Genomic DNA, 23,063 nt, shown 5'->3' on the forward strand with positions numbered 1-23,063 from the left:
TGATGTGCTACCAGTTCTGTATTTTCACGCTGATCCGATTAACATTTATATCACAAAACTATGTATGTACTTATGTTCTCTTATGTTATGAATTATTCACCCAAATAATAATTCTCAAATTAAAAATATATCAGATGAACAGTGGCGTAACTAGAGTTGACTCATGGAGGTTTACTCTCACCAATCAAACACTCCAACATATAATTCCCTTCAAAAAAAGGTTTCTCATGATAAAGATTACACCTTGAAAATAATTCAATGTAAACTCTAAACCCCTACCCTCGCTACGCCTATGGACATGAAGTATCATTAAATAAGAAATCACAAGTTTTCAAATTCAATGAATATGTCATTAAATGTTATTAATTTCACCTATTAAATATACGGAATTCACAAAATATGGGTAACTATGTTGTCAACTCCTAATTGAACATTTTCTAATAGTGGCCAACAAAATGAGATTATTTATTTTATTTTTTATAAAGGGTGTTTTTTTTAGAGCTATAGAACTTTAAATTGCAATAAAACAACGATGGATTATTCGATTGACATGAATTTTATTTATCCGCAGGATAATCTTGTGGCATTACATTTTAAATATGATTTCTGGCATATGACCGCCACGGCTGGCTCGGATATATTCCAATCTGGACGTCCAATTTTCGATGATTTTTCCAACATTTATGGCCGTATATCGGCAATAACACGGCGAATGTTGTCTTCCAAATGGTCAAGGGTTTGTGGCTTATCCGCATAGACCAATGACTTTACATAACCCCACAGAAAGTAGTCTAGCGGTGTTAAATCACAAGATCTTAGAGGCCAATTCACAGGTCCAGAACGTGAAATTAGGCGGTCACCAAACGTGTCTTTCAATAAATCGATTGTGGCACGAGCTGTGTGACATGTTGCGCCGTCTTGTTGAAACCACAGCTTCTGGACATCATGATTGTTCAATTCAGGAATGAAAAAGTTAGTAATCATGGCTCTATACCGATCACCACTGACTGTAACGTTCTGGACATCATCGTTTTTGAAGAGGTACGGACCAATGATTCCACCAGCCCATAAAGCGCACCAAAAAGTCGGTTTTTCTGGATGTAACGGTGTTTCGACATACACTTGAGGATTAGCTTCACTCCAAATGCGGCAGTTTTGTTTGTTGGCGTAGCCATTCAACCAGAAGTGCGCTTCATCGCGAAACTAAATAAAATGGACGTAGTTCGCGATACGTATTCCGCACAGAACCATTATATTCGAAATGAAATTGCACTATTTGCAAACGTTGTTCAGGCGTGAGTCAATTCATGATGAATTGCCAAACCAAACTGAAAATAAATTACTGGACAGCTGTTAAATCGATCGCCATCTTGAACAGTAATGCCAACTTAAAGTTATATACCTCAAAAAAAAACACACGTTACATTCGTCGTTTTTGTCAACATGACAGGTAACCTCAAACAAGAATTTTATTTCTGTGCAATTTCAGGGATGTCCAGTAAAAAATTAGTGGAATATGTCAGCTTATCACTGAAAAAAAAAGTTCGAATCTCAAGGATACTCATATCCATTGCACATTAATTATTCATGAATGAATATATTCGCAAAATTAATTGGAGCAAACGCAAGCGCAACATGGATTTTGCGCACCTAACCACCCCAAATTCATTGATTACGTGTTGCCCCAAGTAACCAACCCTCATTGATAATACAGCAACTGACGTCACAAATAACGAAACTTAACATCGACTACGTATTTTTGCAAAAATACCGAAGTGACCCCTACACCAAAAAAAAAAGTTCGCGAACAGTAATCGAATTGATACCCACCAAACTGTTTTCTATTTTAGGTCCAGCTATGTATCGAACGGTGTTCAGTGAAAAACAAAGGGATTCTAATGTTGTTTATTATTGACCTTAATTATATTAGATAAACAACTGAAGGGAGAAGAAACGGATGTGAGTCGAAATGGCAAGTTTCACAGCACAGGCTGCCTTGAGGTCCAAATGGAGCAATTTGATCGAAGAACATCCCATAGAAGTACCAGCAGAAGTGTCGAGTAAGGTCACCAGCGTAGTAGGATGGTTGAAGCAGGTTAGCTCTTATATACACTAGACTAAAAGTGATTACATTGTTTTGTCGATAAAATTGAAGCTTCAAATCGGTCTAGTCTGAATTATCTGTTTCTTTCTATTTTTGTATTGGCGAGAAACTTTTATGTGAAAACTTTGTTCTCTTGGAAAAAAATGTCTAGGTGTTGAAGTGAGATTTGCAAACAAAAAATTGAGACAAGTAAGCCTATTTAGTAACATTTTTTCACCCCACTCACTCAAATATCATTTTTCACATTTTTTTCCCATACCAGTAATCAAAAAAATCATTCAGGCAAACTCACATGAAGGAATTATTTAAATTATGTTTGTCGCTATGTTTGTACAACTGTTCTCTATACTCACGCGGAATTTGAGCGTCATCTGCCATTTAATTTGATTTCAATACTACGTTTTGGCCATTCATCGCAAGGATGAGAAAATCGATTTATCTTGAATTTTCGGATTTCGTGATTGAACTATTGATAAAAAATAGCCAGATTTTAAGACGACACTCACATCGACGAACTGAAGATTCTGTTACTCGAAAGATCAAATTAGAGTTGTTTCTTATTTGGCTAGCTGCATCTCGAATTCTATAAACTAATAATTGTTGATGATATGAGATTTTAATTCAACATGATAGACAAGCTGCTTCATGTGTCCCCATAAAGAAAAATCTAACGGATTGAGATCCATGGAACGAGGCGGCCATGGCATAAGTACCCCTTGACATTTATTCGATAAAATTTTATTCAACCAAGCTACTTTGTGTGGTTGAGTGGATATTGCATATTTGAAGTCACCAAAAAAAATGTCATACTAATCTGATTTTGAACGATTATTTATAACATCTATTGGCATGAAATCATTTTCGAAAATCTAATGCCAAACGTTGACACTAAAACGTTGCTAAAAAAAAATAAATAAAATAAAATAAATAAATAAAATAAAATAAAATTTCATTCAACCAAGCTACTTTGTGTGGTTGAGTGGATATCACATAATTGAAGTCAGATCACATGAAAAGCGTGTTGAAATAACTATCAACAAAATTATAGTTTTCATGTTAACTGATATTTTCGTTAGTCAGCCTACATTTATATCAAAATTGAAAATTAATTATTTCAAGTTCTTGTATCTTCTAAACGAAAACGAATCGGACTTAGGTTCTAAGGAAAAAATAACGTTCAGAATGAGCATAACTATCATCTGACTAAGTTTTTTATAGAGCACCCTGTATAATCACCGTGTTCTTCCACTTCAGAGCAACCGTTTTCAGTTGATAGATACCTAACCAAAAGTCAATTGGCAGAAGTATATTATTTTAAAAGGGGCGTACTTCAAAGGCGATATAAAAATTTGGATGAATAATGCGTATTTTGTGTTCCATATATGTACCTACTAATAACTTATATTTTTGGCTTAGTACTACATATTCATTATTTGAAGAGATTTTTTCATCAAACATCAACTAATTAGAGCGTCAATCATATCAAATGGAAAATTTCTTGCTGTAATTTTTCACTTAGCGCTCCCCTCATACGAATAGATATTTATAGATACAGGATCTGTTCAAAAACAACAAGAAAGCCTATGAATGAACTCTCCAGATGTTATACAATAATGCAACAGCTACAATCTGCAGTATGCAAACTCTTGTCTAGTTGAAAATTTAAAAAATCGTCCACATCAATACCTTGTTGCCTCCGAAGTGAAAATGGGCCTCATCATTGAAAATGATTTTTGGATGAAAATCCGGATCATTTTGATGCATTTCAAGAACCCAATCTGCAAAAACAGCACTGCTGTTGCTGGTGATCCACCGGTTTAGTTAACTGAACTTTACAAGTCTTTAGAAGGATAACCACCACGTGGCTTTCCACGTATCAGTCAAACATTAGGTACCCATTCATTTCCAATCTGGAGCTTCTGCGGTGACCAAACTTTGTACGGTGTAAAGAGTGTTTTCTTTAGAGCTATAGAACTTTAAATTGCAATAAAACAACGATGGATTATTCGATTGACATGAATTTTATTTATCCGCAAGATTATCTTGTGGCATTACATTTTAAATATGATTTCTGGCATATGACCGCCACGGCTGGCTCGGATGTAGTCCAATCTGGACGTCCAATTTTCGATGACTTTTTCCAACATTCGTGGCCGTATATTGGCAATAACACAGCGAATGTTGTCTTCCAAATGGTCAAGGGTTTGTGGCTTATCCGCATAGACCAATGACTTTACATAGCCCCTCAGAAAGTAGTCTAGCGGTGTTAAATCAGATCTTGGAGGCCAATTCACAGGTTCAAAACTTGAAATTAGGCGGTCACCAAACTTGTCTTTCAACAAATCGATTGTGGCACGAGCTGTGTGACATGTTCCGCCGTCTTGTTGGAACCATAGCTCCTGGACATCATAGTTGTTCAATTCAGGAATGAAAAAGTTAGTAATCATGGCTTTATACCGATCACCATTGACTGTAACGTTCTGGCCATCATCGTTTTTGAAGAAGTACGGACCAATGATTCCACCAGCCCATAAGCGCACCAAACAGTCAGTTTTTCTGGATGTAACGGTGTTTCGACATACACTTGAGGATTAGTTTTACTCCAAATGCGGCAGTTCTGTTTGTTGACGTAGCCACTCAACCAGAAGTGCGCTTCATCGCTAAACAAAATAAAATGGACGTAGTGCGCGATACGTATTCCGCACAGAACCATTATTTTAGAAATGAAATTGCACTATTTGCAAGCGTTGTTCAGGCGTGAGTCTCTTCATGATGAATTGCCAAACCAAACTGAGAATAAATCACTTGACAGCTGTTAAATCGGTTTCCATCTTGAACAGTAATGCCAACTTAAAGTTATATACCTCGAAAAAAAACACCCGTTACATTCACTGTACAACGGTCGATAATTTTTTTCACAAAATTATAGTTCAACTCTTTTGTAATCATTTTTCGTAGGTTTTTTCTTCACGAGTGTTTTAAAAATATATCAGTGCTTTGTACATTGAAAAATATCATCAATTCTTTTAGGAAAAACGAAAAGTCACCAACATTTTTGTTTTCATTCGTAAATTAAAAATATTATCATTCTTCAATGTAGATTATTGTTTGAAGAAATTATGTGAAAAATCTATAATTTCGTTTTGAACTGAGCAATCACGTGATGGTGTTCCCTTAAGACCTTTGGGAAATTGATCTGTACAACCAAAAAATTGCACTGAAGTTAGAGGAATAGGTCATCTTAATACAAATACACAACATGTTTGTTATAGATGTAGATATCATAGGGCAATAAATTGAAAAATCTTTTACATCTATTAATTGGCATTAATTCTCATAAAACGTATACCAAATTCCATAAAAATATCAATAAAGTTGTTGAAGATATGATAAAAAACATTCTTTATCTAGAAATTCAAACACCTTATATAAGAAAAGAAATATAGAACATAATTTTAAAGAATCTTTTTTCCTAAAATTACCTAATGATCCAAACCCTTACACATCACAGTACATCGTGTATATTAGCCGTATATTAAAAAAAAATGGAATAGGAAATATCGTATCTCTTGAATCATATGTGCTGTTCGCGTTGTTACCAAACACATTCTCACCATTCTGCATACTGAATCATTTTCGGGAATCCCCGGTACCGCACAAACTTTCACATTTTATTCTTGATTCAGTTTCGACAATTAGACCATGTCATTTAGCATCGAATACTAACACATTACATTTTTGTGTTACTTTCGTTCTTGGTCCAAATGCGAATCGAATTAGAAAAAGTACATTCGATAACATTCATGCATGTTACTCTGTGAACTGTGCCAGTTTGTTGACAAGTGCGAAGATAATAAACTATAGTACCGTAAGTCTTCACCTGTAATCCCTAATCTCAATTTATCTCGCTGCTAATCGCTAATGTCACGTGCTTTTGTTATGTAATCTCGAGCAATGACCTTCAGTGTTAAGATACCTGTTTGTTTATTTTTAGATCGTATTAAATAGTTGTGGATATTATGAATCTACTCTCACTTTTTATAGTTGGCCAATTGAATTTGATATTTGTACGTAGATCGATATAGTGCAATCCTGTTTGCACTGTCTACGAAGGATACTGCTTATGAAATAGGACGGTTCAGGATTTGAACTTTGGGTACAGATGTATTGTAACCTTCCTTTTCATTTTGAAGTTTATCGTATTTGAACCGCCTTTTTTGTGGTGGTTTTAGAGTGCTTGAAGGTGAGTTGTGTTTTTGGCTTGAACGTGGTTTAATTTTGTACTTAGGATGGTTTTTTTTTTGGAAAAAATTCGAGGTAATTGAAATTTTCACAGTGTTTGGAAATAGAACTGAAAAATTTAGGAGCTTTTGCGCGCTTGTTCAGTAATAGTTGAATGAATTAGTCGAAGTCGAAGAATGCAATTATTCACCACACAATTATTATAAAGTTTTCAAGGCTTCAATTATGTTTTCACTTAATTTGAGTTATACAGGGTCTGCCTAAATTGGTGATACAAACGAGAATAAAAGATTCCTCGGATCATTTAAAAAAAATGCCTATGATCAAACGGATTATTTTCGAGATACAGGGTGTTAAAGTTTGAGTTTTTTCGTCATATCACCTTCCCTTTACAAGATATTCAACTTAAATTGGGCATAGATATGCCAATTCGAAGTTTTCATCACGTGATAAGCTAATTTCGTATGCAAATCTACAGTGTGATATTATTTTTGGAACAGTGCCCGCTTCTTTCCTCTAGAACTTTTTTTTGGTAGACCACTGGTAGTTAATAAAAATGTAAAAAGAAATTTTGGTCCAGTATTACACATTTTGGTTTCTAGTAGTTTTGTCGAGTTCGAGAAAAAAATTTCAAACAATTCTCAAGTAATCCTTAATGTAGAGTTAACTTTCATTGAAATTGAGATTTTCAGAATAAGCGTTAATTTTTTTGCGCAGTGTATATTAATTATCTTAATCTTAAGTTTCCTAACTTTTGAAGAGCAGTATATTTCCGAATATATCCCTTTTTGGTGGCTCAATTTTCGAACGAAATAAATGACAAATACGTTTATAATGCGTTATGAGATCAACAATTGACTCTTCGACCAATATTCATTTCCCGAGCTATCTTGAAATTGAGGAATGCTAGAATTTAATCGCTGAAAACCAATTTGTTGGTTTAGCGGGCTTGACTTGCATGTTTTATCGTTGTAAATCGAGCATCGTTATGGGAACTGGGAACTTTCTCACAAAACGAAAGGAATGATGCAGTCAGCAAATTCTCATATTCCTTCCTGATGAAAAAGCTATGAAGTTGAATGTTTACAATGTTTACATAACACATTTCTGATGCCCTATACCCATATACATAAAATTCAAGTTGAATGTGACAAATTGTAAAAACTTTTTACAATGTTTTCTGAAGGATATCAGTTACTTTGAAGTGTGAAAGAACCTTTATGTAGAATTTCGATAGGAGATAGATACTCTTTGTCTTATCTAGTATACTGAAGGCCAAATTTTCGATTTCTTATCGAAAGTAATAGTAAGGACTTTCAATATGACCTTTATTCGATTAAAAATTTACGTATCGAGGTTTAATGAGCATTGATAAGTACTAGTTTTTCATGTTGAAAGACATCTTGGGGCCTCATCACAACAAATCAGGTCACCACCTACGAAGTACGCTCACAAGGGGTATCGTAATCGTAGATTCGCATATATTCTCGAAAACAACTGTTATTATTTCAATAAATGGGGTTTTCGGAGACAGATAAATAAGAAGATAAAATGACTGCAAACTTTTAACCTTCTATTTTGTAGAATATAAGGGGTGTTTTTTTTAGAGCTATAGAACTTTAAATTGCAATGAAATAACGATGGATTATTCGATTGACATGAATTTTATTTATCCGCAAGATAATCTTGTGGCATTACATTTTAAATATGATTTCTGGCATATGACCGCCACGGCTAGCTCGGATGTAGTCCAATCTGGACGTCCAATTTTCGATGACTTTTTTCAACATTTGTGGCCGTATATCGGCAATAACACGGCGAATGTTGTCTTCCAAATGGTCAAGGATTTGTGGCTTATCCGCATAGACCAATGACTTTACATAGCCCCACAGAAAGTAGTCTAGCAAGTAGTCACAAGATCTTGGAGGCCAATTCACAGGTCCAAAACATGAAATTAGGCGGTCACCAAACGTTTCTTTCAATAAATCGATTGTGGCACGAGCTGTGTGACATGTTGCCCCGTCTTGTTGGACCCACAGCTCCTGGAAATCATGGTTGTTCAATTCAGGAATGAAAAAGTTAGTAATCATGGCTCTATACCGATCACCATTGACTGTAACGTTCATTCGGGTCTTCCTCAACGCTACGCTCTACAGCAGCAATAGCTTCTTCTGTGCGAACCGTACGGCGTCTCTGGGGATGCGAGTTACCAATAAGAGTAAACGTGGTGCGAAAACGTTCCATGGTCAATCGAATTAACTGCTCTGATGGACGATTTTGTCGACGATAACATGGACGTAGTGCGCGATACGTATTCCCTACAGAACCATTATTTTCGAAATAAAATTGCACTATTTGCAAGCGTTGTTCAGACGTGAGTCTATTCATGATGAATTGCCAAACCAAACTGAGAATAAATCACTTGACAGCTGTTAAATCGGTCACGATCATGAACAGTAATGCCAACTTAAAGTTATATACCTCGAAAAAAAAACACCCGATAGTTTTAATTTTAGCAAAGAGTTACACAAGAACTTATTTGTCAAGAATGGATGAGTCTATCCATGATCAATTTTCTTATCGTAAATATGAATTCAGAAAAAGATATTGTGAAACAAGTTTGAGGGCTGACTTTTTCTACCCCTTGGAATCATGGACGTTCTTGCCCGCATAAAATGTCAGCTTAATATCATTTTTGTGAATTTTTTGGTTTTTAAGAAAAAAATTAAAAACTACTTTCGGACACCATCTTCAGGTGCCGGTAACTAAGCAGGGAAGTGCTCAAAAAAAAAAGATTATATGAAAAACCCACCCTATTTTTTGACAAGGAATAACCCCTTAAATTTTTTCGCAACTATTCGTATACTGCCAAAAAAATTAAAATTTCAAACACTAAACAGATAAAGTTATCCCAACTATTCCTCTCGGTGCCTCATCTTTTTCGGACTTCAACCTCTGAAATCATGTTTTCTTTTTTTCTTCAAAATTCGCGATAAGTGGTAGTCCCCCTTCGTAGTCAACAAAACAAGTGCCTTTAACAAAACGTAGGACTTGCCGAAGTAAACACTTGTACACCTATTATAATATCTAATCACTCAATTATCAGCGTAAACTTTCTCCAGAGATAAACCAATCACAACAAGAAGTGATGATGATTTTGGAATTTTGACCCCCCTCCCGGGGGTCACCAGTCAGAATGTTGACCCAGCCAACTGCGCATGACGAAGAAATGTTGGCGCCGAAGAGTGGAAAGATAAATCTCTGGGATAGGACCAAGTTTTGCATCATTTTTCGAAATTTTGGCGGCCTGTCTGTCTGTGGGTTTTTAGTACTCTCCTCTCCAATATCTCCGATCGGATATGTGATTTACTGGATTTTATAGTTCGTTGTTCTCTTCGTCGGGAATTTTCGAAATAGTTTTTTTTTTTATTATTTTTGTCGATCTTTGAAATCGAAAATGTTGAACTTCGAAATTTGCTCGATTGTGCTCGAGGTAAGTTGTTTTTTGGGGTTGATTATTTTTATTTGTGAATATATTTATTCTAACAGTCGAGGACATAGTTTTTTTGGAGATATTTTCACTCAAAAGGTTTGAGAAGATAATCTTCTGAAGATATGAATATTCCGTCTCAGAAATTATCCTCACTTTTTTTATTATATATAATTCACATATTTTCTTTAAAAAGTGACCATCAGACTCAATAAGCCACTCAATAATTCCGCTAGTGCCATACCACTCTTTTTCCTTAGCACCATGTTTTCAAAATTGCCAATTTAAAATTTCAGAACAATATGTAGAGCTAAGACCGGATCAAGAAATCAAAGGTTTAGTAACGCTACATTTGTTGTTGTTTGGAAAATTGGTGAAAACGAGTTTCGCGTATCAATAAAACACTGTTTTCTATAAAAAAAAATTATGTGCAAGCAAATCAATGGCCTGATAAGTATTATTCAGACTCTGCTCTATCGACAATATGTTAAAAGGTGCTCCAGTAGTGGCGACGCTAGGGGAGGCCCGGGCCTCCCTTAAAATTCTGATGGCCCCCCCTAAAATTTGACAAAGCCTAAAAGATTAGCAAAACTATAGTTTCGCTTTACTTTGGCCCCCAAAAAAAAATCCCCCTCTTGGCCACCCCTGTTTTTGAAAGCTGGCGTCGCCACTGTGCTCCGGGTAAAGAAATTTGGCTCTAATGAAAAAATGATTGCTATTCCGAAATCAAAGACGAAATTTCCTACAGAAAAGGTATTGAAAAGTAAGAGGAGTTTTGGAGTACATGTATCATTCTTGAAGTTGACTATATTGATGAATAAAGTCGAATTTTTAAGAAGAAATGTATTTTTACTGGTTGGGCCCAGAAGCTATTGAGTGAAGTTTTATAAGTATAGCAATGCCTTCTAAAATAGGAATTTCTTTCGTATATAATAATAATAAGGAAAACTTTTTTGCCAGAAAATAAATAAAATCTATTGGTCAGAAAGTTAGTAGTTTTGTAAATTTTACGAACGACATTTGTTGGAAAAATCCCAAACCGTCAAATTTAGAGATTTTGCAAAATAAAATTGCATGAACGAAATTGGCAAAAAGCAATAAACCTGATTAAAACCACAAAAAATCTCTTCAGATGAACCTGTTTCTCTAGATCATATAAAGACACCTTGCTTATTCAATTATTTTCAGATTTTCTTGAGGATCATATAAAATTTGAAAATTTGAGAAAATTCAAAAAGAAAATTATTTTATCCGAAATAAATAGACAAATTTCAATGCAAAAGATCCTTCTTTCTTAATTTATTGCCGATATATACAAAAATGCCATAAATATTGAATGGGTAAAAATTAATATTTCCAAGTATGGATTTATTTTTCCATTTTTCTTTTCCTCGAGAAAACTCTTCGAATAAACTGAAAATGATGAATAAGTCACAAATCCACTATTTAATTGTACAATAAGTGAACAATTCGTGAAAAAACTATATGAATACTAATTTGAAGAGCGCAAAGCTCTTACGTCACTGCTTGTTATTTTTTTTTTTTTCGATTTGAGGATTCTATATATTTGGAAACGTAAACATAAAAATTTTTTGGTGGGCTCTAATATTTTTCAAATAAACCTATTAGAAGTTACCAATCGAACAGGTGTAGTAGATTAATGTGTATAATTTTAATTCCATTTCTTTTTAATGCAGTTCAGATTTCATTTCATAAAAATCAAATCATAATTTGAGTTAATCCTATTTGAGTTGAGGTAAATGACCATCAATTGAAATCGTGAAGGAGATTTTGAAGTTCAGAGGTCAGAGCGTTAGTCATTTCATTATCAATAACTGTCTGTACTCTTAAACATGTAAAGTATCTACCAAAAATTCCATCCAGGAAAGCTTTCAAGGATAAACCGATATCTATATGCAGGGCGTCTCAGATTTTTCGATGTGACTCAAAATAGCACCTCACTCTTTTAGGGAAAATCGACCGCAAACATATTGAGATTGAATTTTTCCACTGAACTGTATAAAGGTACATGTGGTTTCCAAGGGCGCACTTTCGCTGGAATGACGAGTGCTCACAAGCACCAAACTTCACGTTAGTGTTTTCTTCTTTTTTTTAACTTATTCGTTTGAGGCCATGCTCGTCTCAAAATCCGAAAAATACAGACAATGTAACAAAATATTAGTGAAAATTTTTTCAGTTATCGGGCTCAATTAGAAATACTTGGAAATTAGCAAGATTTTTTTGGGAAAATTAAGAAAATTCTATTAGAAGGCAAATTTAATAAAATGTTCGTAATGACCAGCATTATTTTCGTTATAAGCGTTTTTGAATCGAAATAAAATACATATCTCCCTTCATTTTGGAATCACATTAAAAAAAAACAGATTTTTTCATCTTTCACAGTCTCTGTCTAAGAAGTGAAATTAGTATTTAGGGCATCTTATATATAGAACAAATTAGGGTTAAGTAGGCATCAGCAAATTGATTTTTGGAAGGTTATGCGACATTGACAATATATGTCAAGTTGCGGAACATTGTTCAACGTCAGTTTTACATAAAGTATGTTCGCTATCGATCATAGAAAGAGGTAGGATTACAATTGGTCCAGAAAGGGTTTTCTGTATTCGTGAGAAGGTGCAAATTATGCGATTTCCGCATTTAAAAGTCACATGAGATAGAATAAAATTCGTACTCTTCAATCTGTAGTCGGAGGACCAATTCCATCCACAAAGACCCTCTAAGAACAAAACCACGAAAATAAAATATAAAAGAACGTAACAACCGCTGATAGCTATTATATCAGCCTGGATAATTCCAAGAAAGAAAGATAAGATGAACAGTCGGCATCTATTTGATCACAAAAATCCCCATATCTCATTCTTCTCCAAAATCAAAATTCGATACAAAGAATGATGACCAATAAGTCCTTCTTTATCAACGACCTTTGTAACAATTATTTCGCAATGACGAAAGAGCACGTGATATCCTGTATCGTTGAAAATGAACACTAAGGCAAAAATCAACACATGACGATGGGCACTTTAGATACCCTCGTTGATAATCGTTACATTTATGTGTTTTCTTCTTTGTCGAAAAAAACAGGAACTTAGATAAGCCTCAAAAAATTTAAGGATGCCAAGAGCTTTCTTGAGGATGTGAATGCACATTCATAAATGAAATTTAGCCTGAAATTTTCCGTTTTTCCAGGTTCAGCTCAGGTGAAAATATGTAGGCTGTTGAAGCTACAAAAAATATTTGACAAATTACACTATAATTAGCAGATACAACCCTGAGCAAGAAAATGCTCTGTACACAGCTGAAGCAATGTTGCCTCCCTTTGTTTTCATTCAAAGTCATAGATAATTTATCTCCTAACAAGCGATATGTGAAATGAAATTTTTCCAAGGAATCAATGATTCCAAATTGAAATTTGCGGACACCCATCCAGGAGCTGACCTCGTCGAACTCTGCTCCGTTTCTAAATCAGAAAATCTTATTCAATTTCCACGTGAAATAGCTGAGTTGAATGATTCAATAAATCATTCTTTGGACATTCTATATGTACGAAAAAAGTGTGCGAAATATCATGATTAAAATACGTCGTATATTAAACATTTCTAAGTAACAAAAGAAAATTGTCAACTACAATTAAACGGAACCTTCTTCATTGTAATCTAGAATTAACTCCTAAATAAATAAATAATAAGTGCCTTTAAAGCACTATAGCAATGTTGTGCATGCTTTCGAGATTAACTTGTCTTACTATATTATTCTTTTTTCCAATTTTCTATCTTCAAATTCACCAATGACGGATCTCGACAAACTGTCATAACGTAAGAATTTTTCCGTAAGTTAAAATTTCCAAAAATTAATCAGTAAAGAAATAAAAACCAACATTGTACATAATATAAAATTTTAATGAGGTGGTTATCCCATTATGAAATAATACATAAATTATTCCCAAGAACTCATATCATACCCAGAACTTATCAACATCAACATTTGATCTTCCCAAAATCGATATCATATCAGAGAAATGGGCATCAAAACAAAGATAGTAGAATATGCGATCTAGCTTTTAACATCTGGGAAAAGTAAACAAATAAAGGCAAATTATACAAATAAATATTGGAGTAAACAGATCAGCCATTCATACGGATTAGATTATTGAAGCTGATTCAAACTTCTTCGATGTTTATTCTCCTCAGAATATTGAGATTATCCAAAACTGGTAAACTTGTTTGCAAAGAATATCAAAGAACTCGAATCTTATTCACTGTAAATACTTACAATTACAGAAATGACAAGCTATGACTTGCTTGAAAAAAAAAACGATTCTATTCGTTCCTCAAAAAAATTTTTTATTATTTTGGCGAAGGAAAAATCCCAATTTTCGAGATATCTATGAGGTTTTCCAATAAAAGGTTTCATTATGATATTTAAAAAAAAATTATATTTAAAGAGAAATCAATGAATGTTTATTTCAATATAAAGTGGAAGGTATGCCACTAACGATGCAAAAGGATATCAACCAAATGGCCGTCTCGGATACGATTGTTACACCATATACTCATAAAATTTTCCATGACCAATTTGTATATTTGTTGTGTCTCCTTGATAAATCGATAAATACATCTTTAAAGTCTTGAATCGATTGTGGAGCATTGGCATAGACCTAATATTTCACGTGACCCCAAAGAAAAAAGTCTAATGGTGTTAAATCACAAGATCTTGGTGGCCAATTGTGATTACCTCACACACGACCAAGAGACTTTTCTTGCGTACTTATATGGCACGTGGCGCGGTCTGCAACATTGGTGCTGATCGACCTACTACTAAAGGCCTTAAAACCTGAGTTTTTATGCAAGATACAGTGGAATTTTGTTTGTAGAATGCCTTATTCACAAGATCTACAAGGAATAAACAAATCTTAGCTTTCGTCAAAAGTACGGGCTATACAGAAGCAATCTCGTTTAATATTAAGTAATGGCGTCCTTTCAACTTGTCAAACTTCAAAAGATGACAGCTTCAAAAGTGACAGCCACCTAGATAACGGACTATTCAGAATGAAACTTCTCAATGGAAAACCCTTTATTTCATTTAATATAATATCTAACTTCACGAAAGACCTTTCCATCAATCTACCATCATGTAAAAAATAGTACAAACGTATTTTTTTTTCTAAAGGCTTCCCTGGAAGTTCGGGCTGCAGGAAGAAGAGCAGTCAACACAATAGCCGGAAACATGGGCGAAAAGTTGGTCATTCTGCACTACAACGACGTATACAACGTAGAAGCCAGACCATCCCCTGAACCTGTAGGTGGCGCTGCTAGGTTCTGCACGGCCATCAAGAGCTTCCAACATCTAAACCCCCTAGTCTTGTTCAGTGGAGATGCTTTTTCTCCAAGCATGCGTGAGTAGATCCCTTTTTTGCATCTGGCACGAAAGTTGTAGAGGTTTATTTAGAAATTAGTCTTCCTACATGTAAATAGAAAGTATAAATTGTCATTAGCCTATTGAGTGGGGAAGAAATCTGTAATTTCTCGAAGACGAATTGATAGTTTTGCTGTCACTGCATCCATTCGAATTGTTTTTTGGACTCTACATGTTTATAAATATAAACTGTGGAAATTTCATGGAAGATGTTGAATTTATAAATCAAAATTAAGAGAGAGAGAGATCAACCATCCATACAAAACCCTACCGATCGCCGCTTCTAGAGCATAGAAAACTATCATCTACTTTTCAATCCAAACATTCCTTTGTTAGAAATACAAACCAAAATGTTTTTTCAGTGAGCACCTTCACCAAAGGCGAACAAATGGTACCAGTCCTGAACGAGATCGGCACACATTGCGCTGTCCTAGGAAACCACGATTTCGGTAAGTTCTTCTTCTTCCATAAATGACCTCAATTAAACCCAATCCTCTATTTTCAGATCACGGTCTCCAAGTTTTGTCCCAGTGGGTGCCGAAGTGTAAGTTTCCCTGGCTCATGTCCAACGTTCTGGACAACGAGACTGGAAGACCATTGGGAGAGGGACGTATAACCCACGTGGTGCACTGGGCTGGACACCGAATAGGCCTCATAGGTCTGGTGGAGAAGGAGTGGTTGGAAACGCTGGCCACCATCAATCCAGACGAGACCACTTTCTTCGATTTCTGCGAGGCTGGGCAAAAACTTGGCAACCAACTGAGAGAAGAGGTGAGCAAGTTGAAACAGCAACTCAATTAGTGACTTTAGTGACGAACTTCTTACTGGGCTTGTACTACATTGCATTTAAGAAATAAGACTATTCTGCTATTGAGCTGTATTCAAATTCAATATTTTCTATCTCGACTCCTCTGAGGTTCAGAGAACCTGATTTTCTTCAACTAAGAACGGCTCATGATCAAAAATAAGTGGGAGAAGTAAACAAGCTGAATCAATAACTTATTACTGTTATCGAACTCCTTATTGGACTTGTACTACAGTTGCTCCTAAATTGACTTAAAGGTGTAAGACTATTCTATTATTGAAACGTTTTATATTCGATGTTTCCCATCTTGACTTTCCTGAGATTGAGATGACCTGGTGCTCTCTAACCAAGAACATCAATATGCCCATATCACCATAGCGACCAAATGATTAAGAAAGGCAGTGTCGAAGGAGAATCAACTAATTAGGCAAGAAGAATAAGGTCTTTCAATTCGGGTTCCTAGTCTCTCGAAAATCAAAGTAAACAAAGAGGCTAATGCACTTGCCAGAAAGGCAATTCAAAGGCCTTATACTGGCCCAGAACTTGTATGAGGAAAATGTATACCTTCTGTAGGCTTAATACATTAAAGTGCTGCAGCTCAGTTTGAAGAAATTATACCTTATTTAACATAATCTTAACTTACCTATATAAACGTTCCAACAAAGTTTTTAAGTGAATACAGGGATTGCTTAGATCACTCATATTAATGATAAGTAATATTATTATAATACATCCAAATGTTTCTATAAATTTCCCCATTTTTCAGGGCTGTGATTACATAATAGCGCTAACACACATGAGAACCCCAAACGACATCAAGTTGGCCGAAAACTGCGACCAAATCGACCTGATCCTAGGAGGCCACGACCACGTATTCGAAGTTCTGCACGTCAACGGAAAGTACATTATAAAGAGCGGCACAGACTTCAGGAACTTCAGCAAAATCTCTGTAAATTTCGAAAAGACCTCCTCAGGACGTCCAGAGGTCGCAATCGAAGAGGTCCAAGTGACCAGCGCCTTTCCTGAAGATCCCGTGTTGAAGGAGATAGTGGAGAAGTATACGAGTGAGTTTAAGCAGTTTTGATGAGTGTTGAGAGATTTTTTTTTTTGTTTGGTTTTTCATAGGTGTAATCGAGAGCAAGATGAACGACGTGCTGGGATGTTTCTCTGTTCCACTGGATGGTAGATTTACCGCCATACGGACATCTGAGTCAAACCTTGGAAATTGGGTAAGTTTGCTCAGCAATTTTTGATGACCATTGCTTCCGTTTTGCACAAATGTCACGAATTTTTAAATCCGTCGTCAATCATTGAGTATTTCCATCCCCAATGCCTCTTTGAAGCAATAATTCAGCCCCAGCATTGACCAAAATTGATGCAGATGAACAACAGAAACAATATCCACTGTCCATACACTGAAAACGAGATCCAGTGTAAATACACTGGATGTCGTTTCTTTCCAATATCCACTTTAAATACACTGGAAACAATGTCCAGTGTAAATACATTGTATATTGATATCCAGTGTAAATACACTGGATGTCGTTTCTTTCCAATATCCACTGTAAATACACTGGAAACAATATCCAGTGTAAATACATTGGATATTGATATCCAGTGTAATTACACTGGATGTATGTATATTCTTTCCAATATCCACTGTAAATACACAGGAAACAATATCCAGTGTAAATACACTGGATGTCGTTTCTTTCCAATATCCACTGTAAATAAACTGGAAACAATATCCAGTGTAAATACACTGGATATTGTTTCCAGTGTATTCAAAGTGGATATTGGAAAGAAACGACATCCAGTGTATTTACACTGGATCTTGTTGCTGTCGATTTATTAGGCAAAATCAACAACTCTCAGAATTTTGTACCACATTTTAAAATTTGCAGTTCTTTTTTCAATTATTTTCTTTAAAAAAATATATTTTTCCTAGGTTTGTGACGTTGTATTAGCGGCTACCGGAGCTGAGTTGGTAATATTGAACTCAGGTACCTTCAGATCAGACCAAGTACATCCCGCTGGTGATTTCACAATGAGAGATCTGACCAACATTATTCCCATGAGGGACCCCATAGTAGTATTAAAAGTTAAAGGTAAGACTCGTGGATTTCCCATTCTATTCAACAGACCCATTTCTAATCAATCTCTTTGCATTTTCATTCTTGTGCGTTGTTCACTGTTTCGAATTTCGACATTTTCCATGTTGGTTATTTTTGGAGTTTGATCAGATTCTATCTCTATAAATGAACCCAGCAAAAAATATCAGAAATGTGATAGAGCGATACATTTTGAAAGCCAGGCTGTAATCAAAGCAGAGCACACATATATCATCGATTCTAAGATATTAGATGCTCAACGAAATGGGCAAGAATAACAATTTCTGTTTATTTTGGGTTCCTGGTCATTGGGGAATTGAAGAGTTTAACCCACTTGCCAGATTCGTTGGCCAAAAAACTAGGGCCAATCAAAACAACATTGAATTATAACCTCAAACAGAATGTTATAGTAAGAATGTAATGAATATAAGTCGTCTTCACAATGAAACACTAATCAATGATAATGAGTATATTATTCGGATCAAAAAGACCTTAACAAAAATAAAAACGGTTGTTTATGTTAAATGCACTTTTTAGATTGCAGTATTTTCATGAAAAATATATATATAATAATGTGAATTGACAAAATCCACATTTAAGCGTTGTATCCTCTTTGCTTGTATCTCAAAAAAAGAATAATTCATAATACCTATCGATGAGTTTAAATTAAAGATAACTGACAAGTTGAAAAATTCAGAGGCCCTTAAAAATTGACGTTTATCAAGATAAATCTCCGTTGTATGTTACGCCTGTGGTTCGAAGTATAAATATAGAACGTAAAGAATTCGTCGCTTCCAATGTTTATGTCGCTTATTACTCTTTCAGGTAAACAGGGTGGTCCACATAAAACAGTCTACCCGAATATTTACGAATAATTTTTACTTTTTTAAATGGGCCATCCTATATACGGCGAAAAACCAGTAAATCTTAGCACATTTTAGCCTAAATACATCACCCCAACTACCAATGTAATACATTCTAATTCACAACTTTTCTAGTACCCTCTTAAGAACCCCACGTTTTTTCTCTCGCCCTGTAAGTACCCAACACCACCTCCACGAGCCCCAAACCACAGCACCAACCTCCCAAACTAAATATGTTGTTCGTTTTTGCAGAGGGAGAATGTTGACAACAATAAGCATTTCAATTTTTAGGCGAGGATCTGTTGGCTGCCCTGGAGAACGGAGTGTCCATGTACCCCAAACTGGAGGGTAGGTTCCCCCAGGTGGCAGGGATCAGCTTCGCCTTCGACCCCAGCAAACCACCGGGACAGAGGGTGGACCTCGCACTCGTCAGGATAGGCGACGAGTACCTGCAGCTTAAGCAGGACTATAAACTGGCTACCAAGAGCTACCTTCATAACGGTAGAGACGGCTTCACTATGTTCGAGAATGCTGAAGTTTTGGTAAATGTTGTCCTGATACATTTGAAGGGTGGTACATACTCATATTCATGCTTTCATCTCGTTGTCTTTTGAGTAAGACATCTTTTTCATTACAGAGGGTCTCTATTTTACTCTTTAGTAGGGTTAGGAATATGCCAGACAAATCAACTGAGATTATTTCACTCTATATTCAACGTGTGCTCACTATAGTTAAGCTGTTCAAGTTTCTCTCACGCCCAACTAAGGCATTGGTGATCATTACAGATCTCATACCTCTTTATCTTGTGATAGATAGAGTAGCCCAATCTAAGACTATCCTTTGAAAGTACTGACAATCTGGGAACTAGAAATCAAAGAGTCTGATCCTCGCTGACCAATTATATACCATCAGCGAACCTTCCCAAGGACGAGATGATAAAACCACTAGCATCGGCCTTGACTACCATACTAAGTGGAAAAGAAGATTGGCAAGGGGAGTCCACAATCCCAGTTCTCATAAAGAATACCATTGGATAGTACAAAGATGGTTCTAAAATCACGACAGGGACTGGCGCTGGAGTATTCTGGACTGCCACCAAATGCTCACTGTCTGCCTATGTGTCTTTCAGGCAGATATACTTACAATATAAATATGTGTGATAAATATCAGAAATGTGATATAGCTATACATTCTGACAGTAAGGCTTCAATCAAAGCATTGAACTTACATATCATCGATACTAAGATAGTATTGGAGTACCGAAGGAATCTCAACGAAATAGGCAAGAATAACATGGTCTGTTTAGTCTTCCCAGTCCCTCGGGAATTAAAAGAAAATGAAGAGGCCAACACACTTGCCAGAAACGGAGCCAAAACTCCTTTCATTGCCCCAGAACCTTTTTGTGGTATAGGTCAATGTTCCTAGGAGGAAGGATCATTCCAACAAATTTCTTCGAAATTTTGATACTGCGAAATCTAAGGAGAATCTAGATCTCAGCAAGAATATGCTACATCTCTTCACTGGATGCCTCACAAGGTATTGCCACCTCATGAGAATGAGTCTAGCAGAAAACGACGAATGCAGATTCTGTGGAGAGAAGGGAAAGCTCCAGATCACCTGGATAATGCCTCACCATCGCTAGCCAACGCTAGCGTCAGTATAAAGAGATTCGTGAAAGAAAGAATACCGAAAGAAAATTACTCTGACAGAATCTTACAGAAATGCAGAAATAGAGACCTTTCGGAATTCTTATACTACAAGATCTAAGTACTTGGAGCTCAGTAGGAATCTGCTTCATCTCCTCACTGGCATAGGGCACTACCACCTCAGGAAGCACTTTATGATAATAGGGTTATCAAAAACTGATGAATACAGATTCTGTGGGGAGGGGGAAGAAACTCGTGAAAACCTGTTTACAGAATTTTTAGGAGTGAAGATCAAACAATCAATCATTCAACGTGTACAAACTTGTATATCAAACTAGATAGACCACTAACTCATTTCAAACTAAAAACTTGGTATGATAAATTCTCTTGAATGAAAGAGATAGCTCGAAAGCTTCAACATAGCGACAACCTCATTATATTAGCTAATTTCCATCTATATCTACACGTTTGTTTTTTCAATCTTCTATTACTTCACTCTATATTTTATTTTATTTTCCAAGGTCGATGAAGGAGAATGTCCTGAACTAGGTATGGCTATACAAAATCACTTTCAAGCTATTAATATGAGATTAGGAAAGACTAAGAAGCATTCAAAACATAGGCAATCTCTGGTAACATTATCTAGAAGGTGAGTTAAGTATTGCTACCTAATTACTAATTTTATCGCGCTACTTTGGACAGAAGTAATGAGAATGTGAAACATGCGGAAGTAATAGCTTTATTCAAAATTATCTTGTATCCTTCAATGTTATCCTCTTCTGATAGAATATCTTCAAATACTAGCCTTCAAAACGGCTAACATATTTCTTAAATATTTTCAACGAATGAGAAAAAGAAATTTCATTCTATAATGAGGTTTATTCTTTCCACAGATGTTAAAACTGTTGACAACACTACATTTAACACTCAAAGAGTGTGTAACAGATATTGAATTAAGAGATATTTTATGTTAGAAAGGTTGAAAATGTAATTTATTAAAGCTATTTCTTCTAAATTACATAATCTCAATTATGGCATCGGTGGGCAATAAATATAGTGAAGCTTTGCAATTTTCAGAAGAGTGGCCAGATTATTAAGGCTATTTCTTCTTGAATTACAATCTTTAGGACGTTCAGAATCCTTTGGCGATGTTTGAGCTCTGCTTAAAGATAACCTCACATATAAAATCACAGGGGCTCAAATCTGGAGAGCGTTGAGGTCTGCTGAGAGATCACCTAGTTTTGAAACATCTCCTGGAGAATATAACGTAGATGAAGAGCTTTGTGTGTTAAAGTACCATCAAGCTAGAACCAAAAGCATTTTGGATCATGCTTTTCATCAAATTGCAGTTTGAATAAAATACATTCTCATCAATTTCTGCCCGAAGTAGTAGAAAAATAAACCCCATGTTGTTTAATAATTTTTACTCACTGTATATACCTTGGACTACTCACACAGGTTAACTTGTAAGTTGAAAAACCGCCAACTTGATACAGAAATGCTTGAGCAATTACTCTTCAGCCTTGAAACATCTCACCAAGCAATTTTTAACTCCCTCGTATTTTCGTTTTAGGCACAGCTTAGTGAAACTTTCAGATGGAAATGAATTAGATGGGCCCCCACCGTTAAGAAGGTCAAGTAGAGTCCCAGTAAACACCAACATAGTACCAATCTCTAAACTTACACGGAGACAGTCACTAGACGATTTGGAACAAGAATCCTGTCAACTCATACCAAAAATAGACCAACGAATCATTATCATCAACAGCGAAGAGGTATTTTACTGAGAAAAAAAACAATAGTATGTGGGTCCTAACATTCATGTGCTCTTGCAGAAACGGAAAGAATTGATTGATTTGCGAGAGAGAATATTGGATAATAACGCAATAATTGAAATGGCAGAGGAGTATTCGGTTCAAAACTAATTCATATTGGAGGGGAGATTTACCACAACGATATTACTCATCATTTTTAGAGTTGGATTTCTTCAGATTATACAGTATTCTCAGATTTTAATTGGATAATTAGATAAGATAGCATGCTGCCTGCGTATATATATTTTTTCTACTTTTTCCTCACAAAATTTAGGAAGGAGCTTTTAAAGGGTTTTGCGACACCCGCTGTCAATATGTTATTTTATAAAAATGAAAACTAGAAGGCCATTATTTGTTTATTGTTAATTCAACGGCTGCCTAAATATACTCTATTTAAACACCAACAAACCAAAGACATGTTTTATTTATTTTTTTGATCCACACAATACAAAAATACCTCTGAAACACAAGGCTATTTGACACTATAAGGCAATCCAGAAAAAGTGTCTTTTTAATGGTTTTTGAATTTTGCTATTGACAGGTCTCTGGATTGCC

At 35.5% G+C, this 23,063-nt stretch overlaps 1 protein-coding gene across 3 annotated transcripts; it reads left to right on the forward strand.

Moving 5' to 3' along the window:
- The first annotated feature begins 1,706 nt into the window (after positions 1-1,706).
- On the forward strand, positions 1,707-22,921 carry LOC123679225 (mannosylglucosyl-3-phosphoglycerate phosphatase). 3 transcript variants are annotated; one of them, XM_045616688.1, is made up of 11 exons: positions 1,707-2,095; positions 15,024-15,249; positions 15,632-15,718; positions 15,775-16,040; positions 16,841-17,138; positions 17,200-17,303; positions 18,023-18,182; positions 19,340-19,590; positions 21,216-21,343; positions 22,268-22,469; positions 22,530-22,921. In XM_045616688.1, the coding sequence occupies exons 1-11, from the start codon at positions 1,970-1,972 to the stop codon at positions 22,617-22,619; spliced, it is 1,938 nt and encodes a 645-aa protein (XP_045472644.1). In that variant the 5' UTR covers positions 1,707-1,969; the 3' UTR covers positions 22,620-22,921. The 3 variants fall into 3 exon arrangements, with proteins under 3 accessions (XP_045472644.1, XP_045472660.1, XP_045472651.1); XM_045616704.1 differs by lacking the exon at positions 1,707-2,095 and adding an exon at positions 6,213-6,347; XM_045616695.1 differs by lacking the exon at positions 1,707-2,095 and adding an exon at positions 9,618-9,839.
- The last annotated feature ends 142 nt before the right edge of the window (positions 22,922-23,063 follow it).

The sequence above is a fragment of the Harmonia axyridis genome, chromosome 1 (genome assembly GCF_914767665.1).
Source record: "Harmonia axyridis chromosome 1, icHarAxyr1.1, whole genome shotgun sequence".
NCBI lineage: Eukaryota > Metazoa > Arthropoda > Insecta > Coleoptera > Coccinellidae > Harmonia > Harmonia axyridis.